At 36.6% G+C, this 23,492-nt stretch overlaps 2 protein-coding genes across 3 annotated transcripts in view; one reads left to right on the top strand and one right to left on the bottom strand.

Annotated features, from left to right (window-relative positions):
• The window catches only part of LOC110464524 (nucleolar protein 14-like), a 33,397-nt gene extending 29,947 nt beyond the window's left edge, over positions 1–3,450 (bottom strand). The window contains exons 1-2 of the mRNA XM_021519778.1: positions 3,333–3,450; positions 150–351 (exon numbers count right to left, since the gene is read on the bottom strand). Coding sequence (XP_021375453.1) covers positions 150–329 — 180 coding nt within the window. The 5' untranslated portion in view covers positions 330–351; positions 3,333–3,450. The remainder of the gene's footprint in view (positions 1–149; positions 352–3,332) is intronic.
• Positions 3,451–3,507: 57 nt separating this feature from the next.
• Positions 3,508–23,492, top strand: part of LOC110464509 (nicotinamide/nicotinic acid mononucleotide adenylyltransferase 1-like) — a 52,720-nt gene continuing 32,735 nt past the window's right edge. For both annotated transcript variants that reach the window (XM_021519768.1, XM_021519763.1), the window contains exons 1-3: positions 3,508–3,674; positions 5,470–5,558; positions 20,827–20,894. In XM_021519768.1, the coding sequence (XP_021375443.1) occupies positions 3,596–3,674; positions 5,470–5,558; positions 20,827–20,894 (236 nt within the window). In that variant the 5' untranslated portion in view covers positions 3,508–3,595. The remainder of the gene's footprint in view (positions 3,675–5,469; positions 5,559–20,826; positions 20,895–23,492) is intronic.

Genomic DNA, 23,492 nt, shown 5'->3' with positions numbered 1-23,492 from the left:
ATCAGATCTAGATGCAAAACAAGGCAAAATCATTGATATCCCTACCTCTTTCAAATATGCCAACAAGATTGGTAGACACCAAACAGGTAATTCATTGTTTGATATGTCAATGAAGTACTTAAGGTATGGACACACTTATACTGACCTACCTTCTTTATGGCTTTTGACCGAGACAAGCCTGGCATGCCCTTGTCATGCTTGGATATTTTCCTCCCCAACACGTCATGTTTCACCCTGTTGATCTTCACTTCAAAAGGGTTTATCTTTTTAGCAGAAGGCTTCTGCTTATTTCTCACTTTGTCAGATATATTTTTCTTCTTTTTCGCCATTGTGGTGTTTGTTTACATCTCCCTGCATAAAACATATTAACATATAAGCATTTGATTGGACAGTCTTGACCAGATTCTCATAATGAGAGCATACCTGGTATGAATAAGGGAATTTTTCCAAAGGATTATCCTAACAATAGCATCAATTCAAGTAACTAGTTTCTAAGCCCTTAAATATGAGGTGAACTGTACCATATTAATGAAGTGGAGCAAAATTAAACAGCAATGTGCTTTATATTTAGACTGAAGTTTTAACTGAAAAGTCAGTTTGCAATTATATCTATCTTTACTCTACAATGGCAACTTATCCAATCCTCTTGTTAATTGTTATTGAATGATGCCATTATGCAACCTGTTTCTGTGCCCTTCTATATATAGCGCACATTGAACATACATGTACTGTGATACCACTTCGGTCCAAAAAAATGAAAGAATATCTGAAGATTTTTTATCAGATACATTTTTGAATCACTACGCAATTTTTGCATAGTTAGATATACCTAGTTTTACTAAGAATAAAGTTGAAATTTACAGAAAAATATTACACTATCCCCCTTCTAAATCTAGTCCCGAGAATTGGCCTGGGGAATCCAGTGGGTCCTCCCTGTGTACCAATGCACCTTCCCTTAGCCACAGGAAACTGGCCTTTAGTCACATGATCAAACAGAATCGCACGCTGCCTTATTTTTATTTATGTGTACGTTGTTATATGTGTTTATTTATGAAATTGCATTTCATTATTTTGTTTGAAATAACTTGTTGTCCAATCCATTTGTATCTTTGTACAATAAAATATGTTTAAACTATTTTAAAACAAAAAAAAAGAGAAACTAGGGTATTTGCTTAAACCATAACAGCATTTAAATGAATTAACATCATATTAAATGTATTTCTCCTGTATATGCATAATATATATCTTTTCAATAAAAATTAAGTATTTTTACTTTTAATTTGAATGTATTATAAACAGGTTGGGCACAACGGCGCATATGGGTAATAATCCTGCATTTGGGTAACATCTTTATATGTTATGGTTGAATGCACTTCGAATCTACTTTCACTATCCTATATAAAAAATCAAAATTTTGTACTTCACTCACGTTATTAAAAATCGACATATCTATTGGTTATTACAAACAACTTTTGGTTGAACAGTTTTTGGTTCTGAAAGTATTTCACGACCTTTGAAGCCTTAGAAAAGTCGGTACATCTAAAATCACGAAAATGTCAAAACACGAAAAAACGTTCAACCAAAAGTTGTTGATAATAACCATATAAATAGCGATTTTTAATAATGATAGTGAAGTACAAAATTTTGATTTTTAATATAGGATAGTGAAAGTAGATTCGAAGTGCATTCAACCATAACATACAAAGATGTTACCCAAATGCAGGATTATTACCCATATGCGCCGTTGTGCGCAACCTGATAAAGGTTGAATTTATTTCCATGAAGGAAACAATTTCAAGAATACTTTTTTAAATTCAAAATGCAGATCTACATGTGTAAATCTCTGCTTCACATATTTTAGTTAGACTGGTATATTTATTTTGGACTTTGAAAAGGCATCTGACACTGTACCACACGAGCTTTTAAAAAGTAAACTTCACAAATATGTTGTGCCGAAAAATATCTTGAATTGGATTAACGCCTTCCTATCTCAGTGCGTTGTAGTGAATGAAATTAAATCTGAAACATCAACAGTACTATCAGGAGTACCTCAAGGAACAGTTCTTGGTCCCATCCTATTCCTAGTCCATATCAACGATATAGCAGATAATGTAACATCTGAAATTAGTCTGTTCGCAGACGACTGTGTATGCTACAGAGAAATAAAAAACGAAGATGACTGTGCAGAACCACAGAAAGATATTGATACTCTTGGTAACTGGGCTAATAATTGGGGTAAGAGATTTCAACCAATTAAATGCAACATGATGACATTGAGCTGCAAGAAGAAGACAACATCATTCGAATATACATTAAAAGATACCAAACTCCAATTCTTAACATCTATTAAATACCTAGGAGTCAACATCACCAATGACCTACACTGGGGAAAACACATAGATGAGATATGCAACAAATCTTACAGGACATTAGGATTATTGAAAAAAAATATCTTCAATCATGTCCACTTGAAGTTAAACTCCAGGCATAATAAGGACTCATACGACCTGTCCACGAATATGCGAGCACTGCCTGGGACACACACCAAATATATCTTCAAGATCAGCTGGAAAATGTACAGAAAAGAGCGACAAGGTTCATAACATCAAACTACAATTACGACCCAGGTAGTATGACAGCAATTTTAGACCAGCTGCCACTACCATCCCTAAAAGATCGCCGAACTCAAAACAGACTTATCCTCTTCTGCAAAGGCATACACGGTCAAGCCAACTTACCATCTGATCAATTGAAAGAACCATCTAGGATGACCAAGAACATGCATAGCCAACATTACCTGAGATTGCAAACAAAGTCAGACACATTAAAAGTCAGCTTCATACCAAACACAATTAAAGATTGGAACCTACTATCGGATATTTTCACCAAAATTCAAACAGCTAAAGAACCAGCTAAAACTTTCAGTAATATCGTAAGGGGGGTCCCACTTAAGTAAATTACTTAACACACGCGCGGTGTAATAATATCCTTGGATGTGTCACCGTATACCTATCAAGATCAAGACTGGTCACAGGCGCTTCTGCCAAGTAATGTCCACAATCATCACGTTGACTATAATGACATTTTTGTTTTTGGCGCTTGTATCTGTAATTTAATACCTGAGCTAAAATCCAAAACCACTACTTACACAATTGTGATTGTGTAAGTAGTGCATTTTGGATTTTAGCTCAGGTATTAAATTACAGATACAAGCGCCTGTGGGCTGGTGAAGCTGTATGTGGCAGCAGGCCGTTTTGTATACATAATATAATTTCACTGTCACCATCTTATGCCCTTAAAAAAGTACTTAATGATGAATTATCTCATGCTACCTGATATATATATTCAGAATTACTCCTTTCCGTTTTGGAACTTCAAATTTCATGGATTTCGCATTTTAACTGGAAATGTTCAGACATGTGCTTTCTTGACCGGAAGTAGTTTAGATTTCGGAAGTCGTCCTTTTTATAAATAAAATCAGAGATATTCCGAATGATAGTACTTTTTAATATTAAAACGTCGACGTCGGCGACAATCACACTTTCCGGACGTGGTGAAACCAACCCGGAGGGAAAGCAAACCTAGGAAGCCAGCCATGGCAACACCTACAAAAGTAGTGTTGTTGGCCTGTGGATCGTATAGTCCGGTAACCAACATGCATCTCCGGATGTTTGGTAAGCCCTGAAACTAACCTTATGCCGAATTATGTCGATGATCGATTAATGTTTGTGGATGTTGCACTATGTTTGGTTCTGTCTGTCTGTCTGATGTATGTGTCTGGTCAACCCTCTATGTGATTGTACCAGCTGATATTGTAATCCTCTTGTGTCAATGTATAGCAAATATGGAGATAAGGAAGATATTTGCTTTAAATTAGTAACTTATTAAGCCTACCTGGTTTATAAAATGACACTGACTTGTATTTTATAAAATCATATCAGTTCACTTTCGGTTTTGATTCCTGATAACCCAGTAGGTATCGTTTATGCTGATATCTAGACTACATGGCTCAGATTAAGATTTCATTTAAAACAACTATTTATATCTACTTTGCTTTGTGTCAGGCAAAAAAACAGCTTAACAAAATTTAGATATTTCTGCGCACAAAATATTTAAAACAAAACATAATTTGATTTCGTGCTCTTTTTATTTCAAATAGCATAACGCCTTGGGATGTTTTTCAAAAGTTTTTGTACTTCATTAACGTTTAGGACATGTTATAAGTTATTCTACTAAGTGTTCATTGCATCTTATGTAATAAGTACCAGTGAAGACCTTAACAGTCAGATCAGTACATACCCTAAACAGGTTATGATCATGCACTCTTCACAAAAAAATAAATCTTTAAAATGTTACAACAGCTTATGTCTTGTATATTCAGCTTAGAATGCAGAGCCATGCAACATTTTTTTGTTGAACGATAATTTGTTTACAAGATCAAATAGCATCAAACTCAAAATTAATCACTTTTTTATCTTGTTAAAAAAATAGGTATACAAGGACTATGCCTTTTGTTTTAGAGTAGACTATGAAAATACTAGTGTTATACAAATTCTGAAGATCATTATAAAATGTTGAGATGCCAACATTATGTAATATTTGTTCATTAAAAATGTAAGATATTAAAAAATGTCAAATTCTGAATCACCAGGAGACCATGCACGTATAAATGGTCATGATATTTGACATGTAGCTATATATATATATAGTATGCTTGGATGAAGGACTTATTTATCAAGTTTGTTCAATTGCATGACCTTGACCTACCTCTTTAATGTCATAGGGATCAAATATGTAATTCACTTGAAATAATTTTAAAGACTCAAATATCTCTGATATCTAGCTAGCTTTATATATACAAAGTATATCTTCGCTGTTTATATGTTTTTCCGATAATTTAAAAAAAAATGTTTTTTCCATGTTCATAAAGTATTGTCTTTTTGATATCTAATTTGGTCTACAAATAAGACACACATCCATTAGATTAACTGGCATTAGCCTTAGAGTAATAGTTTTTACAAGATGTGGTTTTATATAATTATCTATTACATTGTATCAGCTTATAATCATTTTTAAACATGGTAGGTTGAATTGTAACACAATCAAGTGCAGATGCTCATTAGACATATGCATGTTCCCATTACACTTTGATAATTTTACGAGTTTATGAATCCATCACTTTCTTTTCGAAGAAAAAAACAAGGACAGGTTTTATAATGTATTTTTGCAGTATGTACTATAGTTATCGTAGCTATGGTACAGTATATTAGGCAAATACAATTTGGGATTCTAGCTAGCTGAATATATACATTCACTTTTCTGAAGGAAACCTCTGTGCATATCAGTTTGTTATCGGAATGAATAATTGTGAATGTAGTAGCTATATATAGTCTAAAGTAGATAAATTGTTATGTATTTGCATGAACAGTACTTAAAAATATGTTTAATTAACTTGCAACTCTTTTTCAGAATTAGCCAAAGACACACTGAACAAAACGGGTCGATACAGTGTAATAGCTGGCATCATGTCACCAGTTAGTGACGGCTATGGAAAGAAGGTCAGTAGATGTAACAACTTTTTATCATTCCTGTACATTTAATTTGTTACTCATTCCTGTACATTTAATTTGTTACTCATTCCTGTACATTGAATTTGTTACTCATTCCAGTATATTTATTTTGTTACTCATTCCAGTACATTTAATTTGTTACCCATTCCTGTACATTTAATTTGTTACTCATTCCAGTACATTTAATTTGTTACTCATTCCAGTACATTTAATTTGTTACTCATTCCAGTACATTTAATTTGTTACTCATTCCAGTACATTTAATTTGTTACTCATTCCAGTACATTTAATTTGTTACTCATTCCAGTACATTTAATTTGTTACTCATTCCAGTACATTTAATTTGTTACTCATTCCAGTACATTTAATTTGTTACTCATTCCAGTACATTTAATTTGTTACTCATTCCAGTACATTTAATTTGTTACTCATTCCAGTACATTTAATTTGTTACTCATTCCAGTACATTTAATTTGTTACTCATTCCAGTACATTTAATTTGTTACTCATTCCAGTACATTTAATTTGTTACTCATTCCAGTACATTTAATTTGTTACTCATTCCAGTACATTTAATTTGTTACTCATTCCTGAACATTTAATTTGTTACTCATTCCTGTACATTTAATTTGTTACTCATTCAAGTACATTTAATTTGTTACTCATTCGAATTCCTGTACATTGGATTTGTTACTCATTCCTATACATTTAATTTGTTACTCATTCCTGTACATTTAATTTGTTACCCATTCCTGTACATTTAATTTGTTACTCATTCCTGTACATTTAATTTGTTACTCATTCCAGTACATTTAATTTGTTACTCATTCCTGTACATTTAATTTGTTACTCATTCCAGTACATTTAATTTGTTACTCATTCCAGTACATTGAATTTGTTACTCATTCCTGTACATTTAATTTGTTACTCATTCCTGTACATTGAATTTGTTACTCATTCCTGTACATTGAATTTGTTACTCATTCCAGTACATTTAACTTGTTACTCATTCCAGTACATTTAATTTGTTATTCATTCCAGTACATTTAATTTGTTACTCATTCCAGTACATTTAATTTATTACCCATTCCAGTACATTTAATTTGTCACCCCATCATCATCAGTGGGCTGTTCAAATCACCCTTTGTCTGTGGTCCTTGTTCTGTCTGTCTTTCCCTCCGTTCTTAAACAGTTCTTGTTAGCACTATTTCTTAAAAATTATGTACTTGAGGGATCTTTCTCCAATTTTACATGAAGGTTCCCAGTGGTCCTTAGTTATGCTTAGTAAATTTTTGGACTGATCATGATCAGTTACCAATATGGCTGAAAGGTGTCCATCTTGAATTTTGAGAGTAAAATTTTATTAGCTCTATTTCTTAGAAAGTGATGGAGAAATCTTTCTTTTTTCTTTTGGATTGAGTCATACATGGTACCTGGTATATATAAACAGTGAATGTACCTTCTGTTAACTTGTCTGTTGGATTGAGTCATACATGGTACCGGGTATATATAAACAGTGAATGTACCTTCTGTTCATGGTACCGGGTATATATAAACAGTGAATGTACCTTCTGTTAACTTGTCTGGTGGATTGAGTCATACATGGTACCGGGTATATATAAACAGTGAATGTCCCTTCTGTTAACTTGTCTGTTGGATTGAGTCATATATGGTACCTGGTATATATAAACAATGAATGTACCTTCTGTTAACTTGTCTGTTGGATTGAATCATACATGGTACCTGGTATATATAAACAGTGAATGTACCTTCTGTTCATGGTACAGGGTATATATAAACAGTGAATGTACCTTCTGTTCATGGTACAGGGTATATATAAACAGTGAATGTACCTTCTGTTAAATTGTCTGTTGGATTGAGTCATACATGGTACCTGGCATATATAAACAATGAATGTACCTTCTGTTAACTTGTCTGTTGGATTGAATCATACATGGTACCGGGTATATATAAACAGTGAATGTCCCTTCTGTTAACTTGTCTGTTGGATTGAGTCATACATGGTACCTGGTATATATAAACAGTGAATGTACCTTCTGTTCATGGTACCGGGTATATATTAACAGTGAATGTACCTTCTGTTAACTTGTCTGTTGTATTGAGTCATACATGGTACCGGGTATATATAAACAGTGAATGTCCCTTCTGTTAACTTGTCTGTTGGATTGAGTCATATATGGTACCTGGTATATATAAACAATGAATGTACCTTCTGTTAACTTGTCTGTTGGATTGAGTCATACATGGTACCTGGTATATATAAACAATGAATGTACCTTCTGTTAACTTGTCTGTTGGATTGAGTCAAACATGATACCTATTATATATAAACAGTAAATGTACAGACCTTCTGTTAACTTGAAATTCTGAAGGTACCCAGTACTCTTTTGTTGTGATTGTTTCATTTAGGAACTGGAAAAAAAACCAAGATGGCAACCAGGCAGTCATCTTGGATTTTGACAGTTCAAGTATGGTATTACTTCACACAGCTGGAAATACTGGGCAGACCTTTCTCAAATATACTTTGAACTTTTTCCATGGTCCATTTAAACATTTATTTTTATTTCTCATGTGACCGTTCCAAATGCTCTTTTGTTGTGCTTGTTTCAATGAGGGCCTGATAAAAAAATAAGATGGCAGCCATCTTGGATGTATTTTAAAACTATATCTCAGGATGTACTTGATAGATCTTTCTCAAATTTCCTGTGTGGGTTTCCCATGATCAATGAGTGAGGGACATATCGGAAAAACAATAAGGCCACTAGGTAGCCATTTAAGATTTTAAGAGCTCAAGATTGTTATCGCTTTTATTCTAGAAGTACTCAACAGATATTTCTCAAATTATTAGCTCAACGGGTCCGAAGGCGTCCTTCGTCCGTCCGTCGTCCGTACATCAACAATTTCTTTGAACGACTCCTTTTCTTAACCACTGATTGGAATTTAACTAAATTTGACTTGGAAGCATCTTTAGGTGTTAGGGTTTTAAAATTGTACAAATGGTAGGGTTGACCTCCCAGAGGGCCAAAAAGGGTTATTTGGCTATATTTCTTTAAGTGACTTCTTCTCAGGAACTAAGAGATAGATATCAATCATATCTCACTGAAAGCATCAGGTAGTGGGGATTTAAAATAGTGGGGCTTACACGCCAGGGGGCTGAGGGGTGGGGCCAAAAGGGGGCAATTTGACTATATTGCTATAAACGACTTCTTCTGTAGAACTACATGTATGCACTGGATATCAATCATATTTGGTCAGAAGCATTCATGGGAGGCAGGGATTCAAAATTGTACAAATGGTGAGGCTGACCCCTCAGGGGGCTGAGGGGTGGGTTCAAATGGGCTATATTGCTATAAACGACTTCTGTAGAACTATGCATTGGATATCAAATCCTAAGAATCCTGAGCGGTTTGTCTTTCATTTTCAGAGATCGATTTTTTTTTTTACCTGCGCAAATTACATAGGTGTGCAAATTACATGGGTTTTTGCGGTATTTGGTTGGAAGCATTAATGGGATGCAGGGTTTCAAAATTGTACAAATGGTGGCGCTAACCCCCCGGACTAAAGGGTGGGGCCAAAAATAGTTTATTACTTGGAAATGGTTGAGATCCCATCCTATAACCATATATACAATTGCTGAGTATAAAGAGAAGAATGCACATATGCTTGGATTGCTTCCAGGATGGCCCTGGGGTTTTGTCCCAACCTTGGAGACATAGTCCCTGGGTCATAACTTTGAAGCGGTTGTCAGATCCCCACCCCAAAACTGTATATACAAATGCTAGGCATAAAGAGACGAATGCAGTGATGATATTAGAATAGACTCTGGGGTCTGGCCAAACCCCTAGGGACCTAGTTTCTTAGTCACAGCTTGGAAACAGTTGAGATCCCCACCCTATAACCATATATACAATTGCTGAGTATAAAGAAACGAATGCACATATGCTTCCAGGATGGCTCGTGGGTCTGCCCCACCCTTGGAGACTTAACTCCTGGGTCATAACTTCGAAATGGTTTAGATTCCCACCCAAAAACTTTATATACAATTGTTTGGCATAAAGAGACGAATGCAGTCATTAAATTAGAATTGATCCCGGGGTCTGCCCCACCCTTGCAGACTTAACCCATGGGTCATAACTTTGAAACGGTTGAGATCCCCTCCCCAAAACTAGACAAATGCTGGGCATAAAGAGACGAATGCAGTCAGGATATTATAATTGATCCTCAGGTCTGGCCACAACCCTAGGGACCTATTTTCTGAGTAACACCTTGGAAACAGTTGAGATCCCCACCCATAACCATGCATAAAATTGCTGGGCATGCAAAAAATCTAATACAGATATGCTACAAGGATTGGCCTTGGGTTCTGTCCCATTCCCTTGGATCTTATTTGGAGAATATTTTGCCACGATTGCTTAAATATCCATGTGAGCGATACAGGCTCTCTGGGCCTCTTGTATGTAACCATTATGAAGGTTCCCCATGGTACATAGTTGTGCATGGTTCATTTTGGGATTTATTGGGAAAAAAACGTTTCCATGCCAGGCAGCCATCTTGTTCTCTGAGAGTTTACGTTTGATATTTTTTAAGCATAACTTGACAGTTCTTTCTTTAGTTTCTTATGGAAGACCCCCTAGGTCTCTAGCTGTGCATCTTTTATTGATACTGATCCAGGAAAGCAAGATGGCCACCAGTTAGCAATCTTGGATTTTAACAGTTATTTAAGGTTTGAAATGCATATACGCGCATCTTGGAGAATAGGTTTCAACGGAACTGTGTTGCATACCCTCAAAAAGGTTAAGAAGATGCATTTCTAACCTTAGATTTACGTTCTATAAAAAAGATGATGTGTTGTCAACGGTGACAAAATAAACAGTTGAGCAATAAACAAAGCATATTTTTTAATAATTTAATTCATAATACCAGCATGTTTAACAAGCATTGATTATCTTAAAAATTGACAGTAGATCTTAATTTAAAACAAAAATACACTATAAAATATTTTAGTTGTAAAACGTCAGAAATTTATTCCGTGTTTGTGGAGAAAGCTGACCGTTAAAAAATGGTTGTGCAGCGGCTACGCTCATCAGGCCACAAAACGGTTGGACTTTCAACGAGATAGAAAGTGCATTCGTGAAATGTGGAGTTTCCTAAGTAGTTAGATGACGATTAAAAAGATGTTGTTGGCTGAATTCTTGTGTCGATCGACTGTGTCAACAAAACTAGCTCATCGTTTGAGCATTTGGCGTGTGTCATTGTCGATGAGGGCCAGGACTGGCCGACAAGCTGGGACGATTTCACTTGCTTCGCCACTAGCAACGGACGCTAGTGTAGAGGACAGTGAATTATTCTGTTCTGTTGAAAAGGACTTGTTATAGGATCTAATAGCAGACACGCTTCGGTGGCTCGACATAAACATGATGTGCATTTCTAGGGACACGTCCGCGACGTCGCTATCAGACAATGGCTGGAGCACAGGGGTTCAATACAGAGGTCAGGTAACGGTACAATGTAGTACTATTAATATTACTACACACTAGCTTTTATTGAATCATGCAAACATTTTGAGTTGGTACTGTTATCTGCACAGCAACACAAATGTAAATATAAAAAGTTACCACAAGATGCATTTACTATTGATAAGACTAACAGATAGAATAAAAGAGAAATGAAGAGAAAAGATCAAATTTGCTTAGAATTTACAAAGATCTTATAATGGTGGCATGGGCACCAAGATCACTCTGGGATTCTATATTTAAGTTGCTACTCATTCCTGTACACTTTAAATGTTGCTAAACCTTGTAAAGTAGAGTTATTATTAATTCTAGTACTTTTTAAATGTAACTTCACGTCCTTATATGACCTTTCTATTAATAGAACGTTAAACAAAAGATACACTTCAATGTTACTAATACTCCTGCACATTTGATCTGTAACTAATTTCTTTAAGTTGGAGCTGTCATTAATTCCTGTACATGTGAGTTGTTTTTAATTCATGTACATGAGATATACTACAACATATGTTTCATATAAATATATAATATATATATGTATATATACATATACAGTTATACTGTACATACAGTTTTAGTCAAGGGTAGAACATTTTACTTTTCATCTGTGTGAAGGCCAGAATCAAATGATTAATTTTTCCACTTCTTGGGATTCCTAGTGGTAAAACTTCACAAGTAATGGGATTGGTAATCGGGATTCCCAGTGGTAAAACTTCACAAGTAATGGGATTGGTAATCGGGATTCCTAATGGTAAATCTTCACAAGTAATGGGATTGGTAATTGGGATTCCTAGTGGTAAAACTTCACAAGTAATGGGATTGGTAATCTGGATTCCCAGTGGTAAAACTTCACAAGTAATGGGATAGGTAATCGGGATTCCTAGTGGTAAAACTTCACAAGTAATGGGATTGGTAACCAGTTTTCCCATTTGTAACAATATGCATTGATTGATTTTATTGATCAGTTTTATCATAATCTAAATACAGCGTACAACAATATTTTATAATAAAAGAGCAAACTTATGACATTGTTCAAACATAGTCTGAACTGCATCTGATCCAGGGTGACTTATAGTTATGAAGCTTAGAAATTGGTTCCTGTTAGAGTTTATTGACCAGAAGCCTGTCTCATACCCGTGTACAAACAGGAGACATCTGTTAACAAGTAAAACAAACTCTGTTTATATTAACACAGGTATAGGTAACCAAGGTTACAGTAGGAGGTACCAGTATGAATAAAAACAAAAACCTGAACATCAGGTCAAGTCTCATCTTCTGAGACCTGAAGATGCATTCATTTTGTTTATGTTCTTTTTTATTTCGACAGGGGAAAGGTGAAGTAAATGTTGAAAAGATCACAAATCAATTATGGTATTGCCTGCAGTATATACAATGTAAGCACACTTGTTAGAGGAGGTCTTTTCTTTTTTTGTCACGTTTCATTTTATGTTTCATTTTATGAGTAACTGCATCAAAACAGTATTTTAAGAGGCCACGGTGGCCAAGTGGTTAAGGTGTCTGGCATTCTGCTACCACTAGCCCTCTACCACTGGGTCACAGGTTCGAGGCCTACATGGAACAGTCACCAGGTACTTGCTGCTGGTCGGTGGTTTTTCTCCATGAACTCTGGCTTTTCTCCACCACCAAAACCTGGCACATCCTTAAATGACCATAGCTGTTAATAGGACATAAAACACAAACAAACCAAACCAAAAACAGTATCCCATTTTGAGTTGAGAAATACATTGTATATATTGTACACAATAACATGAGTAAACATTTAAATCTTAGTGCTGGGTTATAATTAAGTTAGAAAATCAAATAAGCAGAAGTGTTGTACTTGTAAGATTTAATTCTGCAGAGAAGTCTTTAAATGAAACCTGTTTGTTACTGAGACACAAATAAACTACCAAATACATTATTTGAACTCCCAATAAGATTAATTGCTGAGTTCTCTCTGTATAGATCTTTAAGATCAACGGAGTAATGCTTATACCTCTGGTGCCATGAACCTATAGGCTAAGTACTAGTGTTGGTTGGGACAGAAGAAGCTGGAATACTCTATTACAGTTCTATTGGTTCACAGCTAGCTGTTTATTGATCAGTTACATAACCGACATTCAGAGCTGGTGCCAGACAGCAGCCTACTGTACCAGAGACATCATTTACTGTACCAGAGACATCATATACTGTACCAGAGACATCATATACTGTACCAGCAAATCAATGTGTATACAAACAAGTACAATATTCAGTATACACACTTCTTAATAATTCCTCATTTTATTTTGTCAATTAATTACAATTACATTTGCAAGCATTGTTTTGTTTCTAGATTATATTTAATATACTCAAAAGTCACTGACTGGTGCTGTTTTTGAAGTGTTCATATCTGATTTGGCAGATAAGGGGGATATCAAATGAAGCACACCATCTACATGGTGTTTTTTTTATTACCGCCCATGTATGATGTATCACAGTATGGCATTGTCTGACTGGTTGTCCAAAGCATGATATTCCTAGATATTTGCCCTATATTTGTAAATAGCCCAACTTGCTAACTTGTGTATCTTTGGAAGGTGGAGTGTTACAAACTGAAATCTGGTCTCATACATGGTAATGTCCCATGGTGTTGGTTGAAATTTTATGATCAATCATTGGTTACCATTAACTAACCAAGTTTGTTCAAATGAATGACCTTGACTCACTTTTAAGGTCACTGGGGTCAAGTATGTTACAGGTAGACTATTTAAACAACTTCTTTCTAATAGCCAAAAGGCCAAGGTTGATGATATCTAGCATGTAGAATGCTCAGATGAGGGGGCTTCCAGGCTTGTTCAAATGAATGACCTTGACCCACTTTCAAGGTCCCTGGGGTCAAATATGGGGAAAAAATTATTAAAACAATTTCCTCTTAATGAAAAAGGCCTAGGATGATGATTGTTGTCCAGTAGTATATTATAATGAAAGGCTGCCAAGTTTGTTCAACTGAATGGCCTTGTTTGACTTTTTAGGATACAAGTCTGAGACTAATATCATGTGGGCTTTGAAAGCCCATTGGGCATCTTGTTTATCGATAATTACATGACCCAATTCCAGCCTATCAAGAGGTGTGATAAATTTGATATTATAATAGTTAATATGACCATTATGCATGGACTTCAGACATCAATTTCTGTATCACAAACATCCACTGGTCATATGAAAAACACATAAGTGAAAAGAGATAGAAAGAAGGAAGCTACATGCATAGCATGTGACAGGCAGATATTGTTGCCCCCTGTGGTCCTCAAAAATATCACAAATAATTGAAATGGTGCGAGGATGAGATCATTATAAATGACAATCCTGGCTTGTTATGTCACATTGATGTTTGTGGCTCATATATTTGAGTCCTGGACTCTTGGTTTCCTGGTGGAACTTACCAACTTTTTGGGAAGCCAGAGGCAATTTTTTTAACAGCTACTTTAAAGTTATGATGATTTCCACTACTAACAAATAGAGCTGATATAACCAATAAAGACTGAGAAACCATCAGTTCATTAGAGTAGATAGCACTTCTGAGGTATGTTGGCAATGCCATGTGTATAATAAATTTGGATGAGGTATTCAAGGTGATTGGCTTATTTTGAGAATTACATCACAATAATGAATATTGAATGTAATTTAAAAGCAAGATATAATGGGCGGATTGGTCGAGTGGTTAACACTCCGGCCTTCCATGCAGGCAGCCGGGGTTCAATCCCCGAAGTCGTCGTACGCATAGAATATTCAGAGAAAGTGTTTTTCTCCTGCCCACACAACTCCAACAACCCAGGCGGAGTTTAAAATGGTCTGGGATGGATGTTGCGGTATCTGTGCTGTTGCATTCAAGTATGGTGGCACTATAAATGATACCGTTGGAAATCTGTCCTACTATAAACAGAACACAATACATCTCCAACACACACGCAGGCTTACACACATAGGGAGATATTAGCCCGGTGGCATAGGACTAGTATTTAGCGCCTGATAAGGCAGCTCCTGCAAATTCCTCAAAATTGTATTGATTAATGTATATGCTAATTGTATTGATTGTATTAATTATATATCTATGTACTGTAAAGCGCTTTAGAGTAGCTTAGGTTAGCTTAGAAGATAGGGCACTATATCAAATGTTGTATATTATTATTATTATATATATGCATAAGAATATTTTTCGGGCACTTGGTTATACAGAAGTACCAGCTGTCCTTTAAACCAACCACTAAGTGAATACCTGTCCTTTAAACCGATCCCTAAGCAGATACCTGTTCTTTAAACCAATCGCTAAGTAGATACCTGTCCTTTAAACTGATCCCTAAGCAGATACCTGTTCTTTAAACCGATCCCTAAGCGGATACCTGTTGTTTAAATCAATCGCTTAGTGGATACCTGTTCTTTCAACCAATCGCTTAGTGGATACCTGTCTTTCAAACCAATCGCTAAGCGGATACCTGTCTTTTAAACCAATCGCTAAGCGGATACCTGTCCTTTAAACCAATCGCTAAGTGGATACCTGTCTTTCATTCCAATCGCTAAGCGGATACCTGTCTTTTAAACCAATCGCTAAGTGGATACCTGTCTTTCAAACCAATCGCTAAGCGGATACCTGTCTTTTAAACCAATCACTAAGCGGATACCTATCCTTTAAACCAATCCCTAAGCAGATACCTGCCCTTAAAACCAATCGCTAAGCGGATACCTGTCCTTTAAACCGATCCCTAAGCAGATACCTGCCCTTTAAACCAATCCCTAAGCAGATACCTGCCCTTTAAACCAATCCCTAAGCAGATACCTGCCCTTTAAACCAATCCCTAAGCGGATACCTGTCCTTTGAAGATTACAGAAGAGCGACACCTAACTTCAAAGACAGTCAATTTTACCATTATGTGGCTGCATTTCTTTTGTTGTACATCAAAGGACCAAACTGGTCTTCTTGTCTCATCCACAAGGTGACACATTGTCATGATATATTCCAGGAGTGCATAGAGCGTAAGTCAGCGTAACCTCTGGAGTATCGAGGATGCATCAAAAAAGAGGAAAGGAAAGCATCAACTATATATAACATAACCATGGAAAACGGAGACAAAAACAGCTTTAGAGAAAATTGAAGTAATTGTGATAGTCAATATTGCTTTAAAGTTCATAGATTTACACATGTCTCAAATATTGATTTGGCTGTAATACAGTGTATATTTAGCATAAGGTTTGTCAGCTGTGTCAAGCGACTTTAGAGTCGGAGTTTATAAACGGTGATTAATAGAAAAAAAATACAAATACAAAATATGTGATTAATTTGAATATATATATTTTACAGTGTACATAACATTTTATTTCATCAGTTCTGAAATAGCCTAGCTAGAATTCTACATTTCTGTTTAGCCAGACCATAATTATCTGTCTTGTTCACTTGGGTCATAGTTTAAGGTATATCTGAGGAATGCTTGTTCCACACAGATTTTAGCTACCTGTTTAACATGTATATTCTAAGCAGTATGTTCTGTGTTGTATTAATCTAGTATATTTAAAGGCTGGGGTCATTCCACCTGTTCATTATTCAGGATTAAACATTTAGGTTTATCTTAGAAATACTTGTTCCATAAAGATTACAGTGATCTGGTGAGCGTGTACATTCTTGCCAACATGTTTTCTATCTGGAACAGGGCAGATGTCACCTTAAGCATGGCTACCTTCCCATTATATGTGGTATTGATGTATATTATACACACTCGGATCATCTATTGCCGTGGAAATACAAATAGAGAGTTTGTTGGCAGTAAATAAGAGAAGATTACCCAATCAAAGATGTAAAGCTAGCAAAGTGGTCCTTATTGTGATACCATCGACACCAGCATACCGCTGACAATTGGAGTGGATGTACTGGTATTGATCTAAACATCACTTATTTACTATGTTAGTGTGGACCAATAAAAGCAAACCATTATATATCCAATGTTTGTGTCCATATAGGTACTTTTCTATGTTGACAGGTTTAGATTAGTACATGATGAGTTTAATGACAGCTGCATACAGTATTACTTAGGCCTGTTTAAACTGACTGTTGTCTTAATCAAATCTCTGTCTATACTGGCTTAATAGTCGACGGCACGGCAATGTGTTGTATCTTTGAGCAAGACACTTTACTCCGCTTGTTCCAGTCTACTCAGTCGTAAATGAGTATGTGGTTGGGCAGTGGTAGAATTGTTGAATGCTAGCTGTTAGCGCCGAAATGGCAGCTCCGGCTGCATGCTCGAACTCCCCTGCAGGGAGTTGAGAAATGTTGGCTGGTTGCAAAGGCCCTATAACCACGGATAATAATTTGTGAACCGCTTTGAGACGACCTACGAACTAGGGTGTGATAAAGTGGTATATAAGAACCTCCAATTATTATTATTATTAATAGTTGGTTTTCAGTTTTTCCTATCTTCAAATACAGTGTGTGATCCCTATCTTATACATACCCTTTGGCTTGCATTATCCTTAGGCAAGGGAAATTTAGTTCTGTATGGCTCTGCTAGGGGCATAGGCCTAGAGAGAGGCCAATTATGGAGAACATAAGGATCAAAATGTTTATAATCCTAATCTTCCCCATGAGTGGAGAGATTTTAACCAAGTTTGGTGAAAAGCATCCTTGGGCAAAAGGGACTTAATTCTGTATGAATGAAGGGTATATATGGATCCTCTGGGGACAAAGGTGTAGGGCCCAAGATAGGAAATAGTGGTAAATCTTTTAAATATTTTGCCTTCTTTGAGAATGTAGGGATCTTAACTGAATTCAGATTAGACAATTTTTTTAGCAAGAGGGACTCAATTTTATGGAACTTGATTGAGGGTGTGATTCCTTCTCCTTCTATAAGAATGAAGGGATTTTAACTACTCTAATTGGTCTAGAGCCATCCTTCAACAAAGATGTCTCTATTTTGTGTAAATGGAAGGTGTGGTCCAATAAAGTAAATAGAGGGAAATCTTCAAATCCTTATTGTTCCTGGTACAGAAAAAAGGATCTTAATCAAATTTGAGAGTATCTTTGGCCCAAGAGGATTCAGTGTTGTATAAACCATGTCCCAAGCCCTATGGGGACAGAGGGATGGGATCCAATACATTGAGGGCTTTGCTGAGAGACAGCCAATATTTGGAAATATTGGCAGTATATTATTTAGCTCTTTCACCCCTGAAGACACATTTGAACTCTTCCAATTCAATGATTGGAATAGTTAATTATGAAATTTCAGGGATGAATGAGTTAATGAGAATATTTTCCCACGATTGCTTCAATATCCAGGTGAGTGATACAGGCCCTAGTTTGTGAGCTTCTTGATATTTTTGAGTTTACATATGTAATATGAAATGCAGGGGGGTGGAGAGCCAACGTCCAGTCAACGGTAGTTTTCATAGAAGTGCAGCACCTTCCAGTTGATGGATTCTTTTAATAGAAATATAGAATCACTAATGAGATGACCATAACAACATCAACTGGCACATCAGCAAATCAATCCAGTGTTAAACACAGAATACTTATTTTGGCGGTATTCTAATTTTAGTGGCATTTGCGATATGTCTGTTCCCGTGATTCATATTCACTTCTAAAATTAGATATTGCAAGATTTCACCAGACAATAAATGACATCAACTCATTTGCACATTCACACATACTTGAAAGAAAACCTTTACTTTGTTCTAAGGTACTCACCTGACTTACCTGACTTACCTGACTTGCCAATCTATAGGCCTTGTTCTCTTACACCAGTTGTTCACCTAGTATATTAATTCTATAGTCTGTTAAAAAATCCACTAATTTAAGAATGAGCTAATAAGTCCTACCACCTTCATTCCAATAAGATATGAGTCCGATAATATGTAGTGGAACTGGATTTGGTTGATCGTAGGCGACCAGATTATAAGCTCAACTGGTAGAGCATCCGTCTAGAGTTCGGAGGATCCCGGGTTTGAACCCCGGTCTGGCCATGGATTTTTCCTCTCCTGTTACATTTGGCGCCCAACAAAATATACCATCATAAGGTGGTATAGGGTCTCGTGTGTCTTCGGGGTTGAAGACTTTGTTAAAGGATGGAGGAATGTAACAGAACTGGACTGGGTCGATCGTCGGCAACCAGATAGCTCAACTGGTAGAGCATCCGTCTAGAGTTTGGAGGATCCCGGGTTCGAACCCCGGTCTGGCCATGGATTTTTCCTCTCCTGTTACATTTGGTGCCCAACAAAATATACCCACAGAAAGTGGTATAGGGTCTCGTGTGTCTTTGGGGTAGAAGACTTTGTTAAAGGAGGGAGGAATGTAGCGGAACTGGACTAGGTCGATCGTCGGCGACCAGATAGCTCAACTGGTAGAGCATCCGTTTAGAATTCGGAGGGTCCCAGGTTCGAACCCCGATATGGCCGTGTATTTTTCCTCTCCTTTTACAAATATAAGTACACTTACATGTACAGTATACTATATGTGTTTTCTGGAATTGGGTCACATGTCATTGCTGCATAATAAATTACATTGGGGAATAATTGGTTTGGAAGGTTGCCTTGATGGTTACTCAATGAATTCATGATGGGTCACAAAGGCTGGTGTCAGATGACCTTATATATCCATCCTCCCTGTGTTTGGCAGTATACAAAGTTTCTGCTCTCATATTTCTTCATTGCTGCACTAAAGGTATATGCCCCATTGGGCCATTGGGCAGTTCTTATTACATGCAGCTTAAAAGCTTTTCATTTTTGAGAAAAGGACATCTTCAAATGGTAAAAAAATCAATAATCCAGTCAAAACAATTTTAAGCAGCGCCACATTGCGTAATCAGAGAAATATAATGTTGGCATGTCAAGTTATGATTACAGTCTTTTGTGAAGTGGCTCAACAGATTTATAATCTAATAGAAAGGTTCTTTCTGAAGCATGTTGATGAAGCTGATATCAGCTTTGTAACAAGAGTAAATTAAAGCCCACAGCACTAAATCATTTATTCGCTCTATGGAATAACATGGAAATCAAAAGGGAGATGAAAATTCAAAATGCAAAAATATTAAATGCAGCAGAAATCTGCAGAGAATCAAAAGAGTATTGCAGGAGTTTATTAAAGTTTGAGAAAAACAGCGTAATGTTTGATCCCAAAAATGCAAGGTTTGAGGGCTGTGAGAACTTTAATGTTATATAGTGGTAAGGTGCAGCACAAGGACCTTTTCATATACATGTACAAACCAAAACGGTAATAGGGTAGTTACATTGTTTAATAGGTATAGGAGTGATTTATATATGTGATACCAGTGATTATAAAAGGAAACTATATTGGTAAATAAATTCGTCTCAAGTTTCTGCTTTATTTCTGCAGTTCAATATCAATTAGTTCTACTTGGTGAAAGTTTTTTAGTCGATGCTTGTAAGAACTAACACCTTTTACAGCTAGCTGAAGGGTCACAATTGAAAATAATGTCTTTCTACATATAGTGAGTCACATTTGGGATATACACTCTAAATCTAAAATCATACTAATACTTTCCTTGGCTGAATACTGGTAAAATGACGTAACTTTGCCACACAGCATTACTAATAAATGATTATCAAATATCATTTCCAGCTTTACTAAGCTCACTTGTGAAAACAGATTGTTGACTGTTCTGCCTCCTCCCAGTATTTGGTGAAGGTCTTCTTCAATGTATCTCATCACACAGCAATATAAGTGTGTACTTTTTCTGTTTCAGGACTTGGTTCCTGCCAAACACAGATGTGCTATGTTGAAAAACGCTCTCAAGACCAGTGAATGGATCAGGTAAGCTAAGTACTGTTTTATCATTTATGTCATATATACTTAATATAGTAAGGACAGCTGAGTATCAGTCATTTTCTGGATAGTCTTGCTCCTTTTATGAAAAAGTTCTTTGTTTAATTTTTGCTTTGATTTTTTTTTTTTTTCTATGAAAGTATTTTCTTTTTTGTACAAAGGTCTTGTTTCTTTCTGTGAAGGTCTTGTTTCTTTCTATGAAGGTCTTGTTCCTTTCTGTGAAGGTCTTGTTCCTTTCTGTGAAGGTCTCGTTCCTTTTGTGAAGGTCTTGTTCCTTTCTGTAAAGATCTTGTTCCTTTCTGTGAAGGTCTTGTCCCTTTCTGTGAAGGTGTTGTTCCTTTCTGTGAAGGTCTTGTTTATTCTGTGAAGGTCTTGTTCCTTTCTGTGAAGGTCTCGTTCCTTTTGTGAAGGTCTTGTTCCTTTCTGTAAAGATCTTGTTCCTTTCTGTGAAGGTCTTGTTCCTTTCTGTTAAGGTCTTGTTTCTGTCTTGTTCCTTTCTGTGAAGGTCTTGTTCCTTTCTGTGAAGGTCTTGTTCCTTTCTGTAAAGATCTTGTTCCTTTCTGTGAAGGTCTTGTCCCTTTCTGTGAAGGTCTTGTTCCTTTCTGTTAAGGTCTTGTTTCTGTCTTGTTCCTTTCTGTGAAGGTCATGTTTTTGTCTTGTGAAGGTCTTGTTCCTTTCTGTGAAGGTGTTTCTCTCTGTGAAGGTCTTGTCCTTTTCTGCGAAGATCTTGTTCCTTTCTGTGAAGGTCCTGTTCCTTTCTGTGAAGGTCTTGTCCCTTTCTGTGAAGGTCTTGTTTCTTTCTGTGAAGGTGTTGTTCCTTTCTGTGAAGGTCTTGTTTATTCTGTGAAGGTCTTGTTCTTTTCTGTGAAGGTCTTGTCCCTTTCTGTGAAGGTCTTGTTTATTCTGTGAAGGTCTTGTTTCTGTCTTGTTCCTTTCTGTGAAGGTCTTGTTCCTTTCTGTGAAGGCCTTGTCCCTTTCTGTGAAGGTCTTGTTTATTCTGTTAAGGTCTTATTTCTGTCTTGTTCCTTTCTGTGAAGGTCTTGTTTTTGTCTTGTGAAGGTCTTGTTCCTTTCTGTGAAGGTGTTTCTCTCTGTGAAGGTCTTGTTCCTTTCTGTGAAGGTCTTGTCCTTTTCTGCGAAGATCTTGTTCCTTTCTGTGAAGGTCCTGTTCCTTTCTGTGAAGGTCTTGTTCCTTTCTGTAAAGATCTTGTTCCTTTCTGTGAAGGTCTTGTTCCTTTCTATAAAAGTCTTGTTCCCTTCTGTGAAGGTCTTGTTCCTTTCTGTGAAGGTCTTGTTCATTTCTGTGAAGGTCTTGTTCATTTCTGTGAAGGTCTTGTTCCTTTCTGTTAAGGTCTTGTTCCTTTCTGTGAAGGTCTTGTCCCTTTCTGCGAAGGTCTTGTTCCTTTCTGTGAAGGTCTTGTTCCTTTCTGTGAAGGTCTTGTCCCTTTCTGTGAAGGTCTTGTTTCTTTCTGTGAAGGTCTTGTTCCTTTCTGTGAAGGTCTTGTCCCTTTCTGTGAAGGTCTTGTTCCTTTCTGTGAAGGTGTTGTTCCTTTCTGTGAAGGTCTTGTTTATTCTGTGAAGGTCTTGTCCCTTTCTGTGAAGGTGTTGTTCCTTTCTGTGAAGGTCTTGTTTATTCTGTGAAGGTCTTGTCCCTTTCTGTGAAGGTGTTGTTCCTTTCTGTGAAGGTCTTGTTTATTCTGTGAAGGTCTTGTCCCTTTCTGTGAAGGTGTTGTTCCTTTCTGTGAAGGTCTTGTTTATTCTGTGAAGGTCTTGTCCCTTTCTGTGAAGGTGTTGTTCCTTTCTGTGAAGGTCTTGTTTATTCTGTGAAGGTCTTGTTTATTCTGTGAAGGTCTTGTTCCTCTCTGTGAAGGTCTTGTTTCTTTCTGTGAAGGTCTAGTCCCTTTCTGTGAAGGTCTTGTCCCTTTCTGTGAAGGTCTTGTTCCTTTCTGTGAAGGTCTTGTTTCTTTCTGTGAAGGTCTTGTTCCTTTCTGTTAAGGTCTTGTTTCTTTCTGTGAAGGAAGGTCTTGTTCCTTTCTGTGAAGGTCTTGTTCCTTTTCTCTGTGAAGGTCTTGTCCCTTTCTGTGAAGGTCTTGTTCCTTTCTGTGAAGGTCTTGTTTCTTTCTGTGAAGGTCTTGTTCCTTTCTGTTAAGGTCTTGTTCCTTTCTGTGAATGTCTTGTTCCTTTCTGTGAAGTACTTGTTCCTTTCTGTGAAGGTCTTGTTCCTTTCTGTGAAGGTCTTGTCCCTTTCTGTGAAGGTCTTGTTTATTCTGTGAAGGTCTTGTTTCTGTCTTGTCCCTTTCTGTGAAGGTCTTGTTCCTTTCTGTGAAGGTCTTGTCCCTTTCTGTGAAGGTCTTGTTTATTCTGTTAAGGTCTTGTTTCTGTCTTGTTCCTTTCTGTGAAGGTCTTGTTTTTGTCTTGTGAAGGTCTTGTTTCTTTCTGTGAAGGTGTTTCTCTCTGTGAAGGTCTTGTTCCTTTCTGTGAAGGTCTTGTTCTTTTCTGCGAAGATCTTGTTCCTTTCTGTGAAGGTCCTGTTCCTTGCTGTGAAGGTCTTGTTCTTTTCTGTAAAGATCTTGTTCCTTTCTGTGAA

The sequence above is a fragment of the Mizuhopecten yessoensis genome, unplaced genomic scaffold (genome assembly GCF_002113885.1).
Source record: "Mizuhopecten yessoensis strain PY_sf001 unplaced genomic scaffold, ASM211388v2 scaffold1539, whole genome shotgun sequence".
NCBI lineage: Eukaryota > Metazoa > Mollusca > Bivalvia > Pectinida > Pectinidae > Mizuhopecten > Mizuhopecten yessoensis.
Note: the sequence above shows the minus strand (reverse complement) of the source record. Positions and strands in the feature narration are given on the sequence as shown.